The sequence below is a fragment of the Castor canadensis genome, chromosome 3, assembly GCF_047511655.1.
Source record: "Castor canadensis chromosome 3, mCasCan1.hap1v2, whole genome shotgun sequence".
Classification (NCBI taxonomy): domain Eukaryota; kingdom Metazoa; phylum Chordata; class Mammalia; order Rodentia; family Castoridae; genus Castor; species Castor canadensis.
Window position 1 is genome coordinate 153,003,129 of NC_133388.1, and position 21,045 is coordinate 153,024,173.

The following is a 21,045-nucleotide window of genomic DNA, read 5'->3' on the forward strand; positions in this document are numbered from 1 at the left end:
ATGTAAGGTGGTGCTTTTCTCTTGGCAGCTGTTAGTATTGTTTTTTTGTTCTCTAGCTTTGGCATTTTAATTACGATATTATGTGGAATTGTTCTTTTCTATTCATGTCTATATAGAGTTGGAAATTCTGCCCATACATGGATTTCTATATCATTAAATAGACTTGGGAAATTTTCTGCTGTGATATCATTGAATAGTTTTCATTTGCCTTTAGTTTATATTTTAGCTCCCTTTTTTACCCAATGAATTCTTAGGTTTGGTCTTTTGATTGTGTTCCAGTGTTTTTTTTTAATGTTGTAATCATAGGTATTCATTTTTTGTTTGTAATTGTCTGCATGCATTATCTTCTTGATATTGTCCTCCATCTCTCATATTTTTTCTTCTGCTTGGGTTTTTGTGTGTGTGTGGGTGTCACTAGGGCTTGAACTCAGGGCCTTCATCTTGAGTCACTCCACCAGTCCTTTTTTGGGAAGGCTTTTTTCAAGATAGGGTCTTGTGAACTATTTGCCCAGGCTGGCTTTGAACCACAATCCTCCTTATCTCTGCCTCCTGAGTAGCTAGGATTACAGGTGTGAGCTACTGGCACCTGGCTCTTTGCTTGGTCTTGTCTGCAGATAATACACAGTAGTTTTTGATTTTTTGAGGTTTTCATTTCTAACATTTCTACTTTTTTTTCCTCTTAGTTTCCTTTTCCTGGTTGAATTTCTTTTTCATAATGCTGACTTTCTAGGACTTGAATTAATCCACTTGATAATTAATTTGAATCCACTTTCAGGTCCCTGATAATTTTTAAAAGTCAGATTCTCAATTCTCTATCAGACTTTAAAGCCAGCTCATTATCTTTGGATTCAGTTGTTGAGTTCTTATGGGGTTTTAGAGGGGAGACACTACCTTGGTTTTTCATTTCTGAAGTTCTGTGCTGTGATTTTCACATAAGTTGGGCTAAGTTTCTCTTTTACTTCTTTACATATGTAAATAACTTACTGAGTACAGTACCAAGGTCAACAATTCAGCAATAAACCAATGATTTGAATGAGAAAGATACAACCAGAACCTATATCTGTCTGCCATTAACTGTCTTTATCTCAAACTAGCAAAAATGCTATGTCTTTCTTACTATTGCTTATGTCTTCTCTTCAACAAAATTGGAGAAGCGAGCGGGACAGATTCTGCCTGGAAGCGAGGGGGGTGGAGGGGAGAGGGAGGGGGTGGAGGGCAGAGGGGAGAGATTGCCCAGACAATGTATGCACTCTGTTTCTTAGGGGAATGATCTGGGAACTTAACACTGGTTGAAAGGTATAAGGATTGGAAATTGAATAATATAGGGAATGACATGGGGAAAGGAGAGGAGTGGGAAGATAAGAGGAAGGAGAGGTAGGTATATAAGATAATAGTATGGGAAAGCACTATGTAGCTATAATAAAAATAGAGAATGGTTTGGGAGATAAACATTAAAAAATTAAGAAATAAAGAAAAAAAGGGATTCAGACACTAAGAAACCAAACTTAAAAGAAAAGAAAGAAACAGTCAAACAAAAACAAACTAGATGAAAAAATCTTTATATTTCTCTCTGGAAAAAAGTGTTGCTATTCTCTGCATTTTCTCCAAGTTTGGTCCTCTTGCCATGATTGTTACAGGAACAGCTTCAGGAGGGCAGGGCTGCATCGCTGAAGGTTTTCAGCCTCCCAGGCCAAGTTTTCTAGTTAGGAGATTTTTTGCAATGAAAGGAAATTTCTAGCTTGGGGTACAGCCTCCTTTCCTGGGGGGAAAAGGAGGGAGGACAGTTCAGACCATGTAGTTGATATATTCCAAGGCAGTTCTCTTAGCAAAGCACTTTATTGGTGGAGTTGTTTTGGGACAGTACAGCCTCTGTAGACTTCCTGTTGAAATGTAAAGAGATATGAGCTAGTAGGGCCAACTGGTTCAGTGAGTAGGGTTGCAGCCACGGCACATGTGAATGGCACCCTCCACATAAGATTGGTGTTGCCCTCTTCAGAGTTTACTACTCGGGCCCTTCAGTTATGTGGAGTGCACGGCTCTATCCCTGCACTCATATAAATCAGTGTCTGTGAAAAATCTAAATCTACACCAGCTTGCTGTATGCACTTTGAGTCTCAGTTGGTCTCTGTCTCACCAAGCCTCTTTTATGGGTTTAAGTCTGAATTACTTTATACAACCCAGTTAGCCAAAGGTTTTCTCAGAAGTCAGATGAATTTACTATGTGCTGAGCTGGCCTGTGTGGTAGCTCTAAGGACTGAACTCCTCTTGCCCACCTGGTTGGTTTCTGATCCCCTTTCTGATGTGCGTGTTGATGTACACACATCAGTTATTCTGGACATGGTTTGCTGTTCTGCTCTTAGCCCTCACTGCAGTTGTCTTGGTGGTCCTTGTGAGTGGCTTTTGCAGGAAGCAGTGCAGGTCTAGACAGGACCTCAGGATGAGGAGGCATGAGATAGAGCAGGTCCAGTTCTTTGCCCTCGTGCTGCTGGTGGATTTACGCTTTTAAAGTTTTAGTTAGTAGGTATTTCTAGCTACTCTCTGTCCTTATACTGGGTCCTTCTTTTTAGCATAGTAAATTGTCCACCTCTCCTTGCAGCCACAAGCCTGAGGTTTTCTTTCAGATTCATGGAGACACAGGGAAGTGGTGCCTGTTAGCAGGCTACCATCTTACCTCCTCTCTCCAGCAGTTTTGAGAGTGGGCCTTGAGTTTAAGTTAGGAGAGTCTTGGGAAGACCGTTTAGATTAGTCTTGTGTCTTTCCAGGAGGTTGTCAGTGAGGATCTAAAGGTGAGGAAAATATTACTGGAAGTTAGGAGACAAGTGACTCCTGGTACATAGTAGCAGACAGAGAGATGGGCCATGCTGAAAGGATTGATGGAATGAATTATAAACTATTTTGACAGAGACACACTGAAGTTTTTAAAGGGTTTGCATCAGTTTGGATTGAAAGGAATAGTACCAAGCTGGAAAAAATAAACCTGTAGGTTACATTGATAGGAATGTGAAATGGTCCAGCCACTGTGGAAAAGAGTTTGGCAGTGCTTCAAAAGGTTAAATATAGTTGTATCATATAAAAATTCCACCCCTAAGTATCCTAGAGAAATGAAAATGTATGTCTACATTTGTATAAGAATGCTTATATTGACATTATTCATAAAGAGCCAAAAAGTGAAAATTGTCCAAATGTCCCTCAATGAATGAATAAATAAATACAATGTGGTATATTCATACAATGGAATATCATTTGGCAATAAAAATAATTAAAGTGTTCGTATATACTATAACATGGATGAACCTTGAAAATATTATCCTAAGTACAAGAAAGTAATCACAGAAGCCAGCATATTATATTATTCTATCTATGTAAAATGCTCAAAATAGGAAAATCTGTAGAGATAAAAAGTATATTAATGAGACTTGGGATATAGCTTAGTGGTAGAGTGCTTGCCTAGTATGCATGAGACCTGGATTTGATCTTGAGCAAGTAGATTAGTGGTTGTTTAGGATTTGGGGTGGATGGGAGGAATGGAAAGTGGTTGCTAAATGCTATAGGTTTTCTTTTTGGGTTGAGAAAGGCATTCCAAAATTGACTGTGGTAATTGTTTCAAAACTAATGAAAACCACTGAATTGTACATTTAAATGGGTGATTATATGGTATGTGAATTATATTTCAATAAAGCTGTTACTAAAAAAGAAAAAAGATGAAGAAGTCTTTGGACTCTTGTACATCTATAAACTGGAAGCAGTATGAAAAACTACCTAGTGAACATGAGCTATATTTTATGGAAAAGTAAGAAATTCAGAGAGCAGAATCAGGAGTCAAAAGAAGGAAACCAAGAACTAATCCCAGGCAGGAAGACTGAACCCTAACCCAGGAACTGACAATATGTGCCTAATTGGATTTCAGAATTACTATGAACCAGTGCCTGCTTCGTCCTCCTGATGTTTACATTTTTTATTTTTTTTAATGAAATGATTTTACTCGTCCCATGTGTTGCCCATTATTGTACTCTGGTTTCTTAAGTTCGTAGGACTGCAGATCTAGAAGAACTGTCCTGGAGCTGGACTCATGGAACTGCCCCTCAGGAACTGTGTCTATCTCTGGACCTAATTTAGGTGATAGGATCTTTGGACCTAAAGTTGTAAATAGATGAAACTTTTGGGGAGATGGGTTCTTGGGAAAGAGTGTCTCTTACTTTACATGTGGGAGGAATGTAAATAGCTCATGGCCACAGGGTGGATTGTGGATAAGTTTTAAAACACGCCCATGATTTTTTTTTTTTGTCACTTGCCATCAAGAAGCTTAGTTTTAATTTGTCTTCCTTGAAATACAGACAGGCCTTAGTAAATTGTTTCTAATCAAATGATTGTGGTAAAAGTGATGTTGCATGATCTCTGAAGCTAAGTCATGGAAGTAATACGATATTACAATGAAATCCTTTTGTGTAATTAGCATATGTTTATAAAAATATTCGGTCTAGGTCCAGAAATTGCATTTGGCTGCTACCTAAGTTTCAGCATTGCTGTTTACAAACTCAGGGCCTTGCATAATGCCATTGATTTGTTGGTGAAACCTTGTGTCATTTGCCTTATAGAAATTGTCATGTTCTATTTTTTTAACTTGCTTTAAATCTTAAAGTCATGATTAAATTCAGGTTCAATTTTTAGGCAAGGACATTTCATAGATGCTGTTGTGTATTTTTCTATTCTGAAAGTGACAATAAAGTTAATTAGGAAAGGAATACACTTTTAATAGGCAGAAAGTAGGTCATCTCTAGAGAGAATGAGAGTGACTGGTAATTGTGTATTTTTTATTGCATCTCACCATAAGGTTTATGACGTGATTGCTCAGTTGTAGTGATAGCTGAAGTTGATTAATGGGTTGAGTTATTAACCTGATCCCTCTTATAAAGTTCCTTATCAATCTTTTACCTAATACTTTTAGCATCAAAAGTATGTTTTTTGCATAGGTACTTCATTTGAATTTGCAAAAATGGTGAATTTTCTAAAGCTATCTTTCATTCCTCATTTATTAGCTTCAATTCTTCTGTGAATAAGAACTTTATTTAGAGTTCACTGAAATGAAGTTTGTACTGAAAGAACACAATAAATGCTTAATTCTTTTTTCCTCTATCAATATTCAGAGTTGATGCCTTAGCAACTCCCAGTATGATTAATGAGTTTTTAAATATCATTATGAACTCTTAGATTTTAATGTTTTGATGTGTTTTGGTCCACTCTAGATTACTTTTTTCCCCTGGTCCTCAATATTTACCATCTTTAGTAGACAATAGCAGAAGTTGGCATCTGTGTTCTTTTGATATGATCTCTTTTGATATGATCTTCCATGTGGCTGGCATAAGATACCCAGTCCTTATCTTTCTACCCCAAACCTGTACCAGCCATTTTCTATCTTTTACATAGGAAGCCATCTAATGCCCACCCACCCTCCATCTTCAACAAGGTGAACCTCAGAATGTTTTTGTTTCTATGACATACTAATTCTGGAATTAGAGGTTCTAAAGATGTATAATAAAGAACAGAACTCTAACGCTTAAGGGTTCTCTTCTTAATTTTCTAAATCTCTTCAAAGGTCATGGCTGAGAGATTGTTAATAAGAGCATTGAAGGGTGGTGAACACACTAGGATCATCACTTTGCATGGGAAGAAGTTAACAAAGATGCCCTCAGCATTAGGAAAACTGCCTGGCCTGAGGACTCTAGACCTTCAAAATAACCAAATTCCTAAAGTGTGCCCAGAACTAAGTACCTTGACCCAGGTGAGGAAACCCATATATATATATATATATTTTAATTGAGGGCAGAAAATAGCAAGAGGTAAAAGTGGTGAGAGACAGAACAAAAAGACTTTGATCTATGGAGACTTTGCTCTCTGGAGACTTAGTGTGGAGTGTTGTTGGAGAGGCATCAGAAAGCTTTCTTGCTTAGGGAATTACATGTGGTAGGGAAAGAAGATGTTTCAATTTATTCATATGCTCTCAGCCCACATCTGGAATCAGCGGATTTGGTCTCTGCCACAGTCCGCTTCCTGGAGGCTGACATCTGGAAAGGGGCCGGAAGCCTGGATCTGCTTTTACCTTGGGGGCTCACATCTGGAAGTAAACTTGAAGATCCAGCAGGGTCTGTTTACCCTGGGGACTGTCCTGAAGCTTTTGCATATGGAATGAAGAGACATTTAGCATGTAGGAAGGCAGTTCCTTTTCAATTTCCTAGTGTATGCTGAGACTTTGAAATGGAGTGTTGGCAAGGAATAGAAAGGAGAGGATGTTCATTTCTTCTGAAATAGTCTTTAAAAGAAGGTTAATATTTTAAATAAAAATACCCTTCTTAAAGAAATGAATGAATCCCATATGCTTGTGTTACACATTTCTGCCTAGCAATGTGAAACTCCAGCTGTTGAAAATCTTGAGTTTGAGAGAAGGCAAGGGTTATTAACATTGCAATTTTCTTTTGTTCATCAGCACTATAAGCATCTAAATCATTGCAGTTCTATTTTTCAGTTGAGTTATGAAAAGTAAATCTGTTTTCTTACCTTCACCCTACCTCATTTCCCTTGAGGTTCAAGAAGTTATTTGAGCTTATAATCTGTGACCATATCTTTATAAGAAATAGGGCAATATAGTCACAAATTCTCCCCTCTTGTATGAACCTCAAAAAGTTCATTAGATACCAAGGACTTAGACTTTTCTAATTGGACAAATGAGTTTTATGCAAAAAAAAAAATCAGGATTTGATTAAGCCATGAATTGGTTCTCTCCCTCTACTTGAATTTATTTCCATGAAAGTGATACTATATATTATTCTAAGAAAAGTACCTTTTATATGCTTATTATAAAAAGCCTTCTGTGCTCCTTTCTTTCAGTCTTGATCCTGACTTCCATGTATAACTACTTTTAATTCATCTTCTTTCCTTGACTTGTTCATTTTAGATATCACTTCTCTTCATTTCCCAAATACAGTTGTATATTTAATCTCTCCAAGGTTATCTTTTCTGGGGAGATGGGTCAGTACTGGGAATTGAATTAATTGCAGCACACTTGTCACTTTAGCCTCACCCCCAGCCCTTCTGCTTTTGGTTTGTTTTTCAGATATGGTCTCACACTTTTGCCTAGACTGGTCTTGGAATGCAGTCTTTCTGGTTTTTTTTAAATAACATCATCATTTTATTAATTATTTTTTGTTTTTTTAAATTTATTAGCATATTATAGTTGTCCTGGGGGTACATTGTGACATTTAGAAATTTTCTTACAATATGTCTTACTTAAATTCACCCACACATCTTTCTTCCTCATTCCCCCCTGCCAGAACAGTTTCAACAAGTCTCATTGTTCCATTTTTATACATGAATATGTAGTATTTCCACCATATTCGCCCTCCTTCATCCTTTCTTTATGCTCTCCTCCTTCCCACTGGTGCAACCCCTGGACAGAATTTGTTTTACCTTCTTGTCCCTCATTTACAAAAAAAGACATTTGGGTTTGTTTATGATGGTTATACAGGAAGTCTCATTATGACATTTCAGTATATATACATATATATCTATGTATGTGTTATAACCTGAATTGGTTTATCTCCTCCATTATTTTCCTTTCTACCTCAGTCCCTTTCTTATGATGATTTCATATGATTGCATAGAAAGTTCATCAACCATATTCATTTTTTTACTTTCTTCATTTACCCTCTGCCTTCCATTATTGCCCTCCTTTTAGTGTGACTTATTTTACAGTTTTATCCTTCTTTGTTTAGATGTTTGTTCATTGTTCAGTGGGATTTTTGCCTTGGTATTTTACCTGTGAATGCATTGTGCTTAAGTCATTCTATTTCCCCTTTACTACAACTATCTCTGACTCCTAAGTAACTGGAATTACAGACATGTGCCACTTTGCCCAGTTCAACAGTCATCTCTTAAGACTTAATATTACTATTATACCTATAGGTCTTTCATCAACCACAGCCACTTTTTGCTCCCTACTTTGTTTAGGCTGTTCTTCCCTGTGCCTCCTCATATTACTTTAATAAGATGTATGATTTTACCTCCTATTTTATTGTAACCATTATCATTGGACCACGTGTTTCCTGTATCCCATTTTTTCTCTTCTCTTTCTCTCTTTGGTTATGTGGTAGTTAATTTTTTCATCCCTTGCACATATGGAACTGTATTCTTCCCTCACGTTTGATTAATAGTTGTATAGTAAAAAGTTACACATTATAAAATATACTTCCTATAGAAAGAAATCTCAAAAGTTGGATTATCATACATTATCTTTTTTTTTAAGGCCCCCTTATTGCTTTTCCTATCATTTTTAACTATTTAGGAGTGACCCTAAGTTTGGACTTCTGTGCTCCTCTAAATTCCCTCAGTGGGGAGGTGGTTCAGCTCAGTGATTACTTCCTCCCCCCTTTTTTGCTCTACATTATGTCTGAATAATGTTTCATTGTGAATATATATGTATGTATACATTCCATCTATCCATAATGGGTACCTTGGCCATTTCTGTAACTTGGCTATCTTGTACAGTGCCACAATTAAGCATGGGTGTTCAGCCCTCATTTTTAAGAAGAAATCATACCACTAAAAGAATTCAAATGATTTGAAACTAGGCTTCTTGTGGCCTATCTTTAAAGTGTTTTGTAAGTCAGATTCAAGCTAATGACATTATGTAGTTTAGCTGTTTATGAAATAAAAAATTTTCTGTATAGGGTCTCCAAGGTTGTGGGATTTAAAAAGAAAAACCATTTCCCCTTTATAATGGGAATTCTAGATGCAGCTCAAATGTTAGAAACCCTTAAAGGATGGATATAGGTTATCATGCAGGTCAGAAATACTGCTCATCATTTGTTTCTCACAGTTGTTAATAGAAAGGGATGAGAGGGAGGGGTGGAGAGATAAAGGAGAGAGAGAGAGGAAGGAAGGGAGAGAGAGAAGGAGGGAGGAGGAGAAGGAGGAGGAGAGATAGAGAGAGAGAGAGAGAGAGAGAGAGAGAGAGAGATAGAGAGAGAGAGTGAGTTAAGTTTAAGAACTGGAAAATAGCCCTGAATGAGTGTTTGGAGTGCTGGGATACTTGACCAGTTCAGCCACTTACCAGCTAAATACAAAGCACTCAGTCTTCCTGTCCTTTGTCAACCTAAATAAAGGGCAGAAAAGGATTCTCCAAAGATTAATAAGTTTATTTGGGAATAGCAGAGCATCGCCACAGGAATACAGGTGCATAGTAAACTATGAGTATTCAAAGAGGTTGAGGCAAGGGGAAGTTTTTAAAAGCAAAATGAGTATTATGTAAGTTACTTTGATAGAAAAATACTCTGCCACAAGGATCAGTGACAAAATTGGTGCCAGTCCAAAGTTGAACAGACAGTTATGGGACAGACATCCTTGCAGAAGTATTCTTTGTGCAAGATTGTGGTTCTGGTAGTCTTTCATGAATAGTTTTTTTTATTAGGTATGCATACCTGAAAATCCCCTCCTTCATAATCTCTCAGCTTTATGTACTGTTATTTCTTATTTTTAGGGCTTGAGAAAAGTGACTTTATTTTGATTATGTCTTTTACAATCTCATTATCTGCATTCATTTACTCAATCTATAACTAAACATTGAGCACTTCAGGCACTGGGAACTAGTGTTTCAACAATGTCCAAAACAGTTGGAAATCCCTGTCTTCATAGAGTTTGTCTTTGTCAGAATAGATATAAGAAACAAATTAGGATGTCACATGGTAATTAGTATTCAGGAGAAAAATAAAGCAAGGAAATAGGATAAGGCATGTGGCCTTGAACTAAAACATTGAATGACCTATGTCACAAAAGTGTCATTATGGTCTTGATAATACAATGACACATATGTTCAATGACCACCATAATTCTTTTCCAACATTTCTTTTTTTAAAGATTTCCAAATGCATTTTTCAAAAGTTAGTTTGAATTTTTTTTCTTGCAATATGTCATGCCCTTTATCAATAATGATTAAAACTATCCATCCACCTGCAAATTTCATTTAGTCTATACTGTGCTTATCATTTGTATTGCTCTTTTTAAATCACTGTGGAAAATACAGTTTGTCCCAGTATAATGATTTTTTCGTAATGTTTTTCACAGAGTGTAAAGTACTATGATAGTCTGGATAATTTTTTAAGTTCATAATAAAAATAAAACTTAAAAATTTTTGCACCCATAAATATTAGATAGAATAACATCATCAACCATTTGAGAGGCAGAGATAATACTAGGAGGTCTTCATTCATTTTATAGACTTTTGCAAGAGAGTTATTACCTTCATAATGTTAATAAAATTTATGGTTCAGAAGAAGGCTAAGACAGTTGTCAAAGGTCACCCAACCAGTCAATGTAGCTATGAAATGAGGCCTCTTTTGTGGTTACTTTCAGATCTATTTTATTACTTTATATATGTAGTGTGAAATTAGCCAGTGTGGTGTTCAATCTATAGTTTGTACAAACAAAGCTAGGTTGCCTAAAGATGGCCAGTTTGAAAACTGTGGAATGGTCTTACCTCCCATTTGTTTGTATACTCATTCTTTTAACAAATATTTACCATTGATGTTCTTATGTAGGTTATGTTGGTACTGAGAATGCAGGTGTGAAAAAAAAGTGTGGCCTTTACCTTCATGTTTGGGGATTAAATTAAATGTTAATATATGTAAAGCCCCATAGCTGTCATGTAGGAACTTTTCAATACATTTTAGTTGCTGTTGTAATTGGTAGTACCATTATGATGTAATTAACAACAATGATAAAATGGGGGAGGGGTTCTTTAAAGAATCTACCCTCTGTTCTTTTCTAGTTTGACTAGAGAAGCTCTGGATAATTTCAGTCACTTAGAATGACAAAAAATAGGTTAATTACTCATAATTTATGATGAATGTGGTTGACCTATTATTGTTGAGATACCGAAATGTCAATAATTTTTAAAGAAACACTTTATAAATGTTGAGGACAATGATTTTTGTCCTGTTTCTAGTGCCTGGCACCCAGTAAACAAGCCATATAATGTCAACTTGAGTGGAATGGAATGGAAGCAATTTTCAAATCCAGCTTAACTAAAAATAGTCCTGTCATGATTATAGAATCATCTAGGAACAAAGGTCCCTTAAAGGCAAATAAGTCAATAGTTAAAAACTCCCAAAGAAACAAATACCCATCATATCTAATTATACAAAACAGTGTAGACATGCAGCACAAAGTTCAGTGGCAGTTTAGCAATGCTCCCCTAAAGCTGCTCATGTGTGGCTGCCTAGGACAAAAATATGGTCTATCATGGCTTTATATTTGACCATAAACAATTGACAGTAAATAAGGCCACTTCTAAGCACAGTTAATTTATAAATTTGTTATTGTGTTCCTAATCTCTCCTTTTCATGTGTTTACTGTCCTTAATCACCTAGCTCAATCAGTTGTATTCATTTACTCATTCATGTTTCAACAACTAGTTGTGGTGGCAAATTGAAAAAGGAACAAAAAATATCCATGTGTCCCTATTCTTAAGCTTAGGTGGGGAAAAAGTAAAAAAATACATACAGATACACGTAAAACTATAATTGTGAAAAGTGCTATGAAGGAGAACTACAGTGTGCTATGAGTTTCTACTCAGAATCAGGGAAGGTGATCCTGAAAAAGTGAAACTAACTTAGACATGAAGGGTAAGAGTGATGAAGAGGAGCAGGAGAAGGAAAATCATGGCAAACTTTTCCTCTTTGGCATCCTAGGTCTCTCTTCTAACCCTGCAGAACAGAAAGTATGTCATGTACACAATATAGTGTAGCAGTTGTAAGTATAAACCATAGAGTAAGCCTATATGAGGTTCTCTTTTCTATAACATCAAGGCTATTGTACAGCCACATTAGGCAGTGTTCAAGACTGTTTGGTATATGTTACATTAAATGTTAGGCATTAGTATTATCATCAATAAATCTCAAAGTTCATGTCCTTTTCTCTCAGATTTATACAAAGATTGCTAAACATTGAACCTATATTTTATAATCCAAAGGCATCAATAGACACCAAGATGCTTACCTCATGTCCAGTTTGAAAAAGGGAATGCACCACAGATGATTGTGGTGAGTGTACAAAGATCAGAAAAGGCCACAGGAAGGTTGGAAACATTTAGGATTTATTGGGTAGGAAAATTCATCATGGATTAATTATTATAATATAGTAGGATTGAATAAGAGGAATTTAAATGATAATATATCAATGTTATGGGCAGGTAGTAATTACTACCACTACTAGGGTGATTATGACGAAATACAACTGAAAATACATCTAACATGATTTTGAGCTGGGTGACGGTGGCTCATGCCTGTAATCCTAACTATTTAGGAGGCTGAGATTGAGAGGATTGCAGTTTGAGGCCAGTCCAGGGAAATAGTTCTCAAGACCCTATCTTCAGAATAACCAGAGCAAAATGGACTGGAAGTGTGGCTCAAGCGGTAGAGCACCAAGTGGCCGCTTTGCAAATGTAAAACCCTGAGTTCAAACCCCAGTCCTGCCAAAAATAACTAACTAACTAATTAAATAAATGGAATTTTGACATGGAATTGATTACTGATTGAAAGAGATGAAGAGAAAGAAGTTCTAGATGGCTCCAAAGTTTGCCTGCCATAGGATTTATGAGAGTAGTGGTATATTGTCCAAGCAGGGGATGGGACAAACATCTGGTTTGGATAGGAGCATTGTCCAGTTGACTTTGAATTTCTTTTCTTTTTTTCTTTTGTAGACTTTGAATTTAGAGTTATCCACTAGAGATGTCTTAGAAGCCAAAATCAACAAGATGCTATTTTTATAGGGATAAATGTAAATTCCTACATTTAGTTTAAGAAAAGAATTCAATTGCACAAGTCCAAGGATGTGGGTTATCTGCTTGACAGCTAGCGTAGGGGTTTTTTTTGACCACAGACAAAATTAATTATGCACTGACAAAGTGCCTGTTGCTGAAAGAGTTTATGCCATGTTAGGCTGCATTAATAAGAGGGTAGTCATCTTCAAGAGGGAGACCCAGAGATCCCACTAGCATCTGTGCTATGAGCTCTAATTTCCTGTCTCATGCTAGGCACTGTGTTTTCAGAGAGGAGCACTCACAATGATTAGAGAGTGGCTGGGGTGGTCAGGGGTCTGGAAATTATGTCCTGAGGGAAATGGTTAAGGGAAAAATGAAGCAACTTCAAGGAAGACATAATAACAATCTTTAAAAATTTAAAAGATTGTCATATGGGAATAAGAAGCTGAAATAGAATAATTTTTTGTGGTTGCTGTGGGAAGAATTGGGTAGAACTTACAGAAAGCATAAACATGAAAAAAGATAGAAAGGTAGTTATGTAGATAGATTAGATAGATAGATAGATAGATAGATAGATAGATAGATAGATGGATAGATAGATGATAGGTTGATAGATAGGCAGATAGAACTTACTGACAAGATAAAAGAACTATCTGTTACTGGGTGTTTATGAGGAAGGTATATAATGCCCACCTACATTTTATATGTTGGACTAGATGGCTTATAAAAAAGTTCCTTATATTTATAAGATTCTCGAATTCTTATGACATGAATTTATAAGAAATCAGTAGCAATAGTGTCATTTTATCCATGGTAGCATGCTAGTTTACAAAGGACAGAAAGAATTACACTGTGAGAATACCAGCAGAACTTCATTGTATAGGCAATTATTTAAGTAATGAAAGTTTTAAAACTTACCAAGTTGTTTGTTATATGAGTAAAACTCTTTTTTGTTTTTTGGTGGTGGTGGTGGTACTGGAGTTTGAACTCTGGGCCTCACACTTGCTAGGCAGGCAGGCACTGTTTCACTTGAGCCATAAAACCAGCCCTAAAACTTTGCTTTAGGAACTGCCCATAACCATGGATTGCTACTAACAAAAGACTGCAAATGCTTTTTGGCTCTATTCAAAACTTATTTATTTATTTATAAAGCACCATTTGGAAAACCCTGTCAATAAATTCCAAATTCTTTACCTCAGGATCTCCTCAAAGAGACCTTCCCTAAGGATTCAATCTGACCTCCAGTTACTTTTCATCCCATGATCTTCTCTCTCTCTCTTTTTAATCTAGCACTTAAAGCTAATGGAAATTATCTGTTTGTTTACTTCTTTTTTGTCTGTATTCTCAACACATAAGAAATTATGAGAGAGTGATCTTGTATATCTTTTTTATTGTGGCACTTCTAGCATTCTGAAGAGTGCCAGGTACATAATAAACATATAATAAATATAAACAAATAATAAATATAAATGAATTAATGACAGCTCTTATTATTAACTCAGTCTTCGGCAGTGTCTCTGGTCCTTTCTATATAATTTAGTCTATGAGGAGTCCTGAAATATTTGTATAGTAACAGAGTGTGACGCTACCACCTGGTCTCTAGGAGAACTTTATGAATTTAAAAGACATGAATGAATCTTCTTTTTGTTATCCTTCCCTATGAAGAATGTCAGTTCCATTCTCTTCATGTTACTATTTTGAAGTCCTTTACATTATGAGGTTTTCACTATACCTTCTTTATCTTCTGCATGTCACATTCTTGGTTGTAAATTCTCAGAATTTTTGTAGACTTCTTTAGTCAAAGAACTATGTAGCTAGTAGTTCAGCCAGATAAAATGTCCTTTCTTGTGTTATATCTTCATTTCATAACATCAGAACTATTAGATAAAAAACCAATGTGTTGTCAGCCACATTTCCCTGAACTACTCTTTGAAATGACTTTTTTCCCTTTTCCTCAAATCACTTATATCTTCTACCTCCTAGAAGATGACTTTGTTTCATATTTCATTAAATAAACAGACATATCAATCAGGAATTTCATCTTTCCATCACCAAATCCATCCACTTATCTGCCTTCTCTACCTTCCTACTATCGCAAAGATGAGTTCCCGGTCCTACTAAGGCTGGCATCCACTTGTACTTTGAGTTCCATCCTCTCTTATATTCTAAAGCATTTTGACTGTGTGAATATCCTGCTCCTTATTTAATTAGTTTCTCATTTTCTAAGGATTTTTCTATTAGCATAAAATAAGCTCAACTATTATTTTGTATTTTGGAGGAAAACTAACTCCAACTCTTTTCTCATTTTCTAGTTTTCTTTTAATAGCAAAATTCTCTCCAGAAAGTTCTCTCCAGAATTGTCTAATAGTCATTGCCTTTGCTTTCTCACATCTTCTCCACAGCCCATTTCAATCAGACTTTCTTTCCCAATGCTTCACCCCTGTTGTCAAGGTCACTAGTAACTTTCATGTTGTAAAATCCAATGGCTATTTCTATGCTTTTATTTTACTTAACCTTCCTCTGAGATTTGACCCACACCTTCCTTTTTAAAATAGTTTTGTTTTCCTTTTCTTTCCCCTACCCCCAACTTCTGTGACAATGCAGATCTTGGAGACTGTTAGACATAGACTTCTGTAATCTACTGAGGTCATTCTCTCAGAGAAACCTGAAAGGGAGTGAAGGAAGCCTACAGGGCAGGAAAAACACCCAAGCAAAGACGTCATTTTTGATAATTTGTTATAGCAGTAATACAAAACTAATATACTCACAGACTCTGAGTTAAATCTTTTCATTTAATTGGTGATGTGAAAATATTTTAACTTTACAATAAAATAAGGCCTCCATGGTGGCAGGTATAGTATACTTTTTAAAAAATAAGATAATGTCATTGTCAGATGCACATGCATATAGAAATTAAACCATGAATTCTTAGGATAAAAAATTTCATTGTAAAAATTTGCATGTCTACTTCCATTTGTTAATTTAAAGCATTGACAAACATCTATACCAAATATTTGGTGGCATGCAAATATAAAATATAAATGACCTAAACCTGTTCCTTAATTATTGTGTGAATTCTTGTCTTATGTAAATTTGTGTGTTGAAACTCCCACAATTCTTCTTCTTCTACCCTTAATATTAAAGATCTAGAGTTGGTAAGTACATCTGAAAGGCAGATCTTCTCTGCTCTACTCATACCATTTTATTAGTTGCCTGTGCAAATTCTGTAGTCATCACATAGAAGAATGATATCAAAGTTAAAGGCTGCTCAGCTATAAACACGTAATAGAACAGTCTTACTGGCCTAAATGAGATATACAGGAGTACCTTAGGTAAAAAATTTGCCTCTGTTTCTGATTCCAGGAAATTTGTCAATTTTCTGAGTTTTTAATGTCAGGAGACTGCTGGGTTTTTCAATTGAGTTATGAATGGGTCATCAACTATGTTTTAAAATGTCCTTGGAATAGTTTGTAATACAATTTTCATGATGATAAATGCTTTAGTTGAAAATTAAATTGTGACTTAATTGATATAAGGTGTTTAAACATGAGGCTTAAATGGACTTTACTTATAAAGATAATTTTTAGGTGTAAGTGAAGTAATTCAAGAGTATCCTGAAGTTTTTTTAGGTTGTATAGATTGAGCAGAAAACTTAAATTATTTCTTTTCCCACTTGAAGGTAGATAACATAGGAGTCCATTAAATCTCTGTATGTTTGCAGTTGACATTTCTAAGTCTGGGAAACAACCTTTTAGAAGAAGTTCCAGAAGAGATGAAATACCTTACCTCCCTGAAGAAGCTTCATTTATTTGGAAATAGGATTTGTAGATTTGCATCTGGAGTATGTGGTAAGTTAGTTAAAAGTAGAACATTATAGTATCATACTCGATTATAAGGAAATTAACTTAATCCCTCATATTTAATAATACAGGATTAAATGAAAAAGAATTTCACTACTCTTGAAATTAAGAACTTTTGGAGGTAATGTTTTTCAATTTTTGTATCAAATATTTATTTACATGTAAACCTAAGAGAATAAATAAACATTAGAATTAGTGAATTTCTCCTTTTCAGAAGCAGTGTTCATTCAGTCTCTGAGTTAGAAAACTTTTTTAAAATCATATTTTTTTCAAAAAAGCTTTCCACACCACTCCTTTTTCCTTTCACTTTTTATTACTTCTCAGGCATTACATCACAAGATTGGTAAGATACTCATTAAGCCAATTTAGGGAGAATTTTGAAGGAAAGATATGAGATCTCATAAACAGCATTCTTTTCTTTGTGCTTGCTTTAAGCTAATAATTTATCCATTCAATATGGCACTTGTATTTAATATAGGTAGAGTGGGCTTAAGGACAGAGATACAGGACAAAGAGATCCAGGTGATTTTTCTAGCTTTATGAGCACATACAAGGCCCTTCTTACCTTATTTTTTCAGTTCCTATGTAAATCAATGTTCTGTCACTATGATGAAATTCCTGAGGTACACAAAATAACAGGATGGAAGATTTATTTTGACTCAGTTTCTGAGATACCTGTCATTGGTTGCCTGACCCTGTTGTTTTTGGCCCTGTGATGAGGCAGAACATCATGGCAGGGATTCTGTGGGTGGAGGATAGATGCTCACCTCATGATGGCCAGAAAGTAGAGAGAGAGAAGGGCACAACCCTTCTTCCAGACTGACTTCCTGCCACTAGGTCCTGCTTCCTAAATTTTCCATCACCCCCAACTAGTGCCATCAGTTTGAGACCACGCCAGCTGGTCCTTGTGGGACCTTAGGGGACAGTCAAGATACAATACATGCCAGGCATGGGTGGCTCATGCCTGTCATCTTAGGTACTCAGGAGGCAGAGATCAGGAGGATTGTGGTTCAAAGCCAGCCTGAGGAAACAGTTTCAAAAAATCCTTCACAAAAAAGAGCTGGTGGAGTGGCTCAAGGTGCAGGCCCTGAGTTCAAGTCCCAGCAACACACACACACAAAAACAAGATTCAAACCATAACAGTTCCCGATGGCAAAACTATAGAATTTATTAATTTTGGTGAAATTTTGGGATGTAGATATCACATATAATCATTGTTGTCTTCAAGTAGTATTTAAAGGCTCTACTGTATACAACATTAAATTGGGGGTTATATTTGGTAAGTAGCACAAATAGACTGTAGGGCCATCTCTTTCAAGGTACTCTATTTATGTATTTGTACACTTTGTGATTCTAGGCATCAAATTCAGGCCCTTGCACATGTTGGGCAATTACTGAGTTATATTCTCAGCCCTCAAGTGCTTTAAAATCTTAGCTCATGTATCTTGGAAAAATATTCTGCCTCAAAATAATAATTATAACAAATAATTATTGATACTTACACATATTGTATATACCAAGCCATAGATCTAATGAATTTTTATAATTTACTTAAGGTGAAAACAGTGTGTAAATAAAAAGTTAAGGCCAGGTAAACAAATAGACAATAATATTTTATGACCTATACCAAGGGTACAAATTTATGATGTATATAAACAATATTGAGTCTCCTAACTTACGCTAATTTAAGGTTCTGTAAATATTTTTAAAATTTGACACAACATGTTAGGTCTCTTTCTCTCTCTGTATCTCTGTATCTCTATCTCTATCACTATATCTCCATGAAGACAGAAATACAGATATATATAAAACATGTATCTACAAGTTTTAGTGACCTTGATTAGACATCAATTAATTTCTGATTTGACAAATCAGTTTCTGAATTTCTTGATTTTTGATTGTTGAAATTGGAAACTTTGTTGAACTTTGAAAATTTCAAGTGATTGACATAAATTATATTCTGTGTCAGGTGTTGATTATCTGTAGGTAAAAGTAGTTTGGTGTCTGGGAGTTGAGGATGGGTCAGCATGGGTCTAGAGACCCTCTTCTGACTAGGCCAGATTGACCAAGGCTAGATGTTTATCCGCAAGCTGAATGAATCAGGCTCTTTTTTGAAGATTGTGATAGAGTCTAAAACAGTATAATTGGTTTAAGAAAATCATGTGACTCAGAAAAATTGAGCCCATGGGCTGAATCTGGTTCACATATAGTTTGACTCTGTTTTGTTTACCTTTTTAACATTTGAATTAGGTGCCAATGTTTCCAATAAGAGAGTTCACAGAAAGTTTAGATCTCTGTCTCTTTCTTTCTCATTATGTCTCAATTTCTCTCCATTCCAACCAATTCTTTCTCTCTTGAGCACGTTTGCTGTACTTTTCTGTGTATTCATGGTCATTCCACAACTCTTTCACAGACATGGCAAATTCTTAATCTTAAAAGCCTGCAGGAATCAAGATCCTTATTTCTTTCAAAAAAGAAAGATTAAGCAACACTGCAGTCATATTCCCACATGGCGACCATTGCCAGGAGTGGGCTGAATGGTTGTGACCCTGACTGATAACTTGCAGGGTTATCTTCTTGGTTCCTGCAAGCATTTGAGATTGAGAACTCTGCCATGTGTGTGACAGGAGTCGTGGGATGGAGTTGTGGGATGGCTATGAATACATAGAAAAGTAGAGCAAATCTATGAGAGAGACAGAGACAGGATATAAATATGGAGCTGAGAGAAGGTTTAATAAGAAAATAAACTGCATATCTGCAGAGATATCAGAAGCATCAATTCCTGGTTCTGAAAGTCATTTAATTCTCTGTTCCAATTTGTGGTGAACCTGCGTGTACTCTCTATCATATGTCATTGCTTAGTTTTGCAACTTTGTGATAAATTTCCCCTTTTTGCCTTAGCTAGTGTGAGGTTGTAGGTCACCAGCAGTCAAAAGAGCCTTGGCTAAGGTGAGAAATCAGAGGGAAGGCAAAGGTATATAGAAAAGTGACTAAAAATTATTTTTTTTAACAGATGGTTTACAAAATTTGATCCTGCTTAATCTGAACAACAATGAGTTTACATGGCTTCCTGAAGAAATTGGAAGGTAATTTTGTTTACAATGAGACTTGACTAAACATTATATCCTTCCCCTACCTCCCAACCCCCTTCCTGGTCATCTGACAGCGTTATGCCCAGCATCAAGTCCTTGAGGGGTTTACACATAGCATGGGGGATCTGAAAGAGTGAAGCAAGCCACTAATTTTAAGCAGATGATTCCTCAAGCGCTTCAGAGAAATAAGAAAGTGTGATTTGGTAGTCTTCGTGTAAAAGTAGAGGTTTGAACATAAAGTTCCACAGCTGATGCTGTTATTGATTTCTCAACTCAGGGGTTCTTGGTGCTTGCTCACACAGAATTGAGAGACATTACATTTTATTTTGTGAGTGTTGTAAACCATTTAGAACCCAATGGAAAGGTAATATAAAAGCAAAGGATTTAAAACTATGATGCCATTGATGCCATTGATGTTATTATCATTAACAACAAAAATGTTGTTTTCTCTTGTCCTGCACATCTGGATAGACAGGCTGCCATTACAGTGCCTTTCTGGAGCCAGCTGAGGGCCTTGTCCTTCTGCAGGCTAAACACCCTCTTGGGCTTTTCCTCTGACAGATGGAGTGAGCCCTGCTCAGGTTTACTTTGGAGACTCTCTTTATTGCCTGTTGAACAGAAACAGATGTTTTACAAAGAGCATCCAGAGTTTGAACAGAGGATGCAAAACTATGAGCAACCTTCAACACCGGGCTTTCTGCAGCACTTACAATTGATTTCAATTCACTTATCTATACCTCCAGCCAACTGACTATCTTTTCCAAATAGATTTTTACAGGAAAGGTAATATTTAAACCATGACAACTAGAAAAAAAATTGAGTCAATCTAATTTCCATAGAAGAGTAATAAAATGTACTTCTAATATAGATGAAGTAATGAAAAATACCATAGTTGCTTACTTGTTTTTTCATGTATCAGCTTATCAGTTAGGTTATGTACTTATGATGATGCAATATACGAAAGGACACCTTGGAAGACCTGGTGAATGAGGGTTAGGCCATATCTTTGTGCAGCTAGCCTTATGACCTTGGGCAAGCAAGTTAACTGCCCTAGACTTCAGCTTTTTCACCTCTTAATGGAAAAATTTTGAGTAGATGAGCTTCAAAGTCCTTGAAACTATGCCATGTTATATTCACAATGCTTAGCTATGGAGTAGGATGTATAATATTGCAAGGAATCATATAAGTCTAAGGAAATGAAAACATAAAAAGCATGATTGCAGGATATACAGGTCCATGTTGTTTGATAGCTAATTCTGGGTTGTCTGTATTCTGGCTGAGCCTT

At 36.0% G+C, this 21,045-nt stretch overlaps 1 protein-coding gene across 5 annotated transcripts in view; it reads left to right on the plus strand.

Moving 5' to 3' along the window:
- Positions 1 to 1,238: 1,238 nt before the first annotated feature.
- Lrrc69 (leucine rich repeat containing 69) overlaps positions 1,239 to 21,045 on the plus strand; it is a 121,442-nt gene continuing 101,635 nt past the window's right edge. For all 5 annotated transcript variants that reach the window (XM_074068821.1, XM_074068823.1, XM_074068825.1 and 2 more), the window contains exons 1-3: positions 1,239 to 5,779; positions 16,530 to 16,656; positions 19,682 to 19,754. In XM_074068821.1, the coding sequence (XP_073924922.1) occupies positions 5,597 to 5,779; positions 16,530 to 16,656; positions 19,682 to 19,754 (383 nt within the window). In that variant the 5' untranslated portion in view covers positions 1,239 to 5,596. The remainder of the gene's footprint in view (positions 5,780 to 16,529; positions 16,657 to 19,681; positions 19,755 to 21,045) is intronic.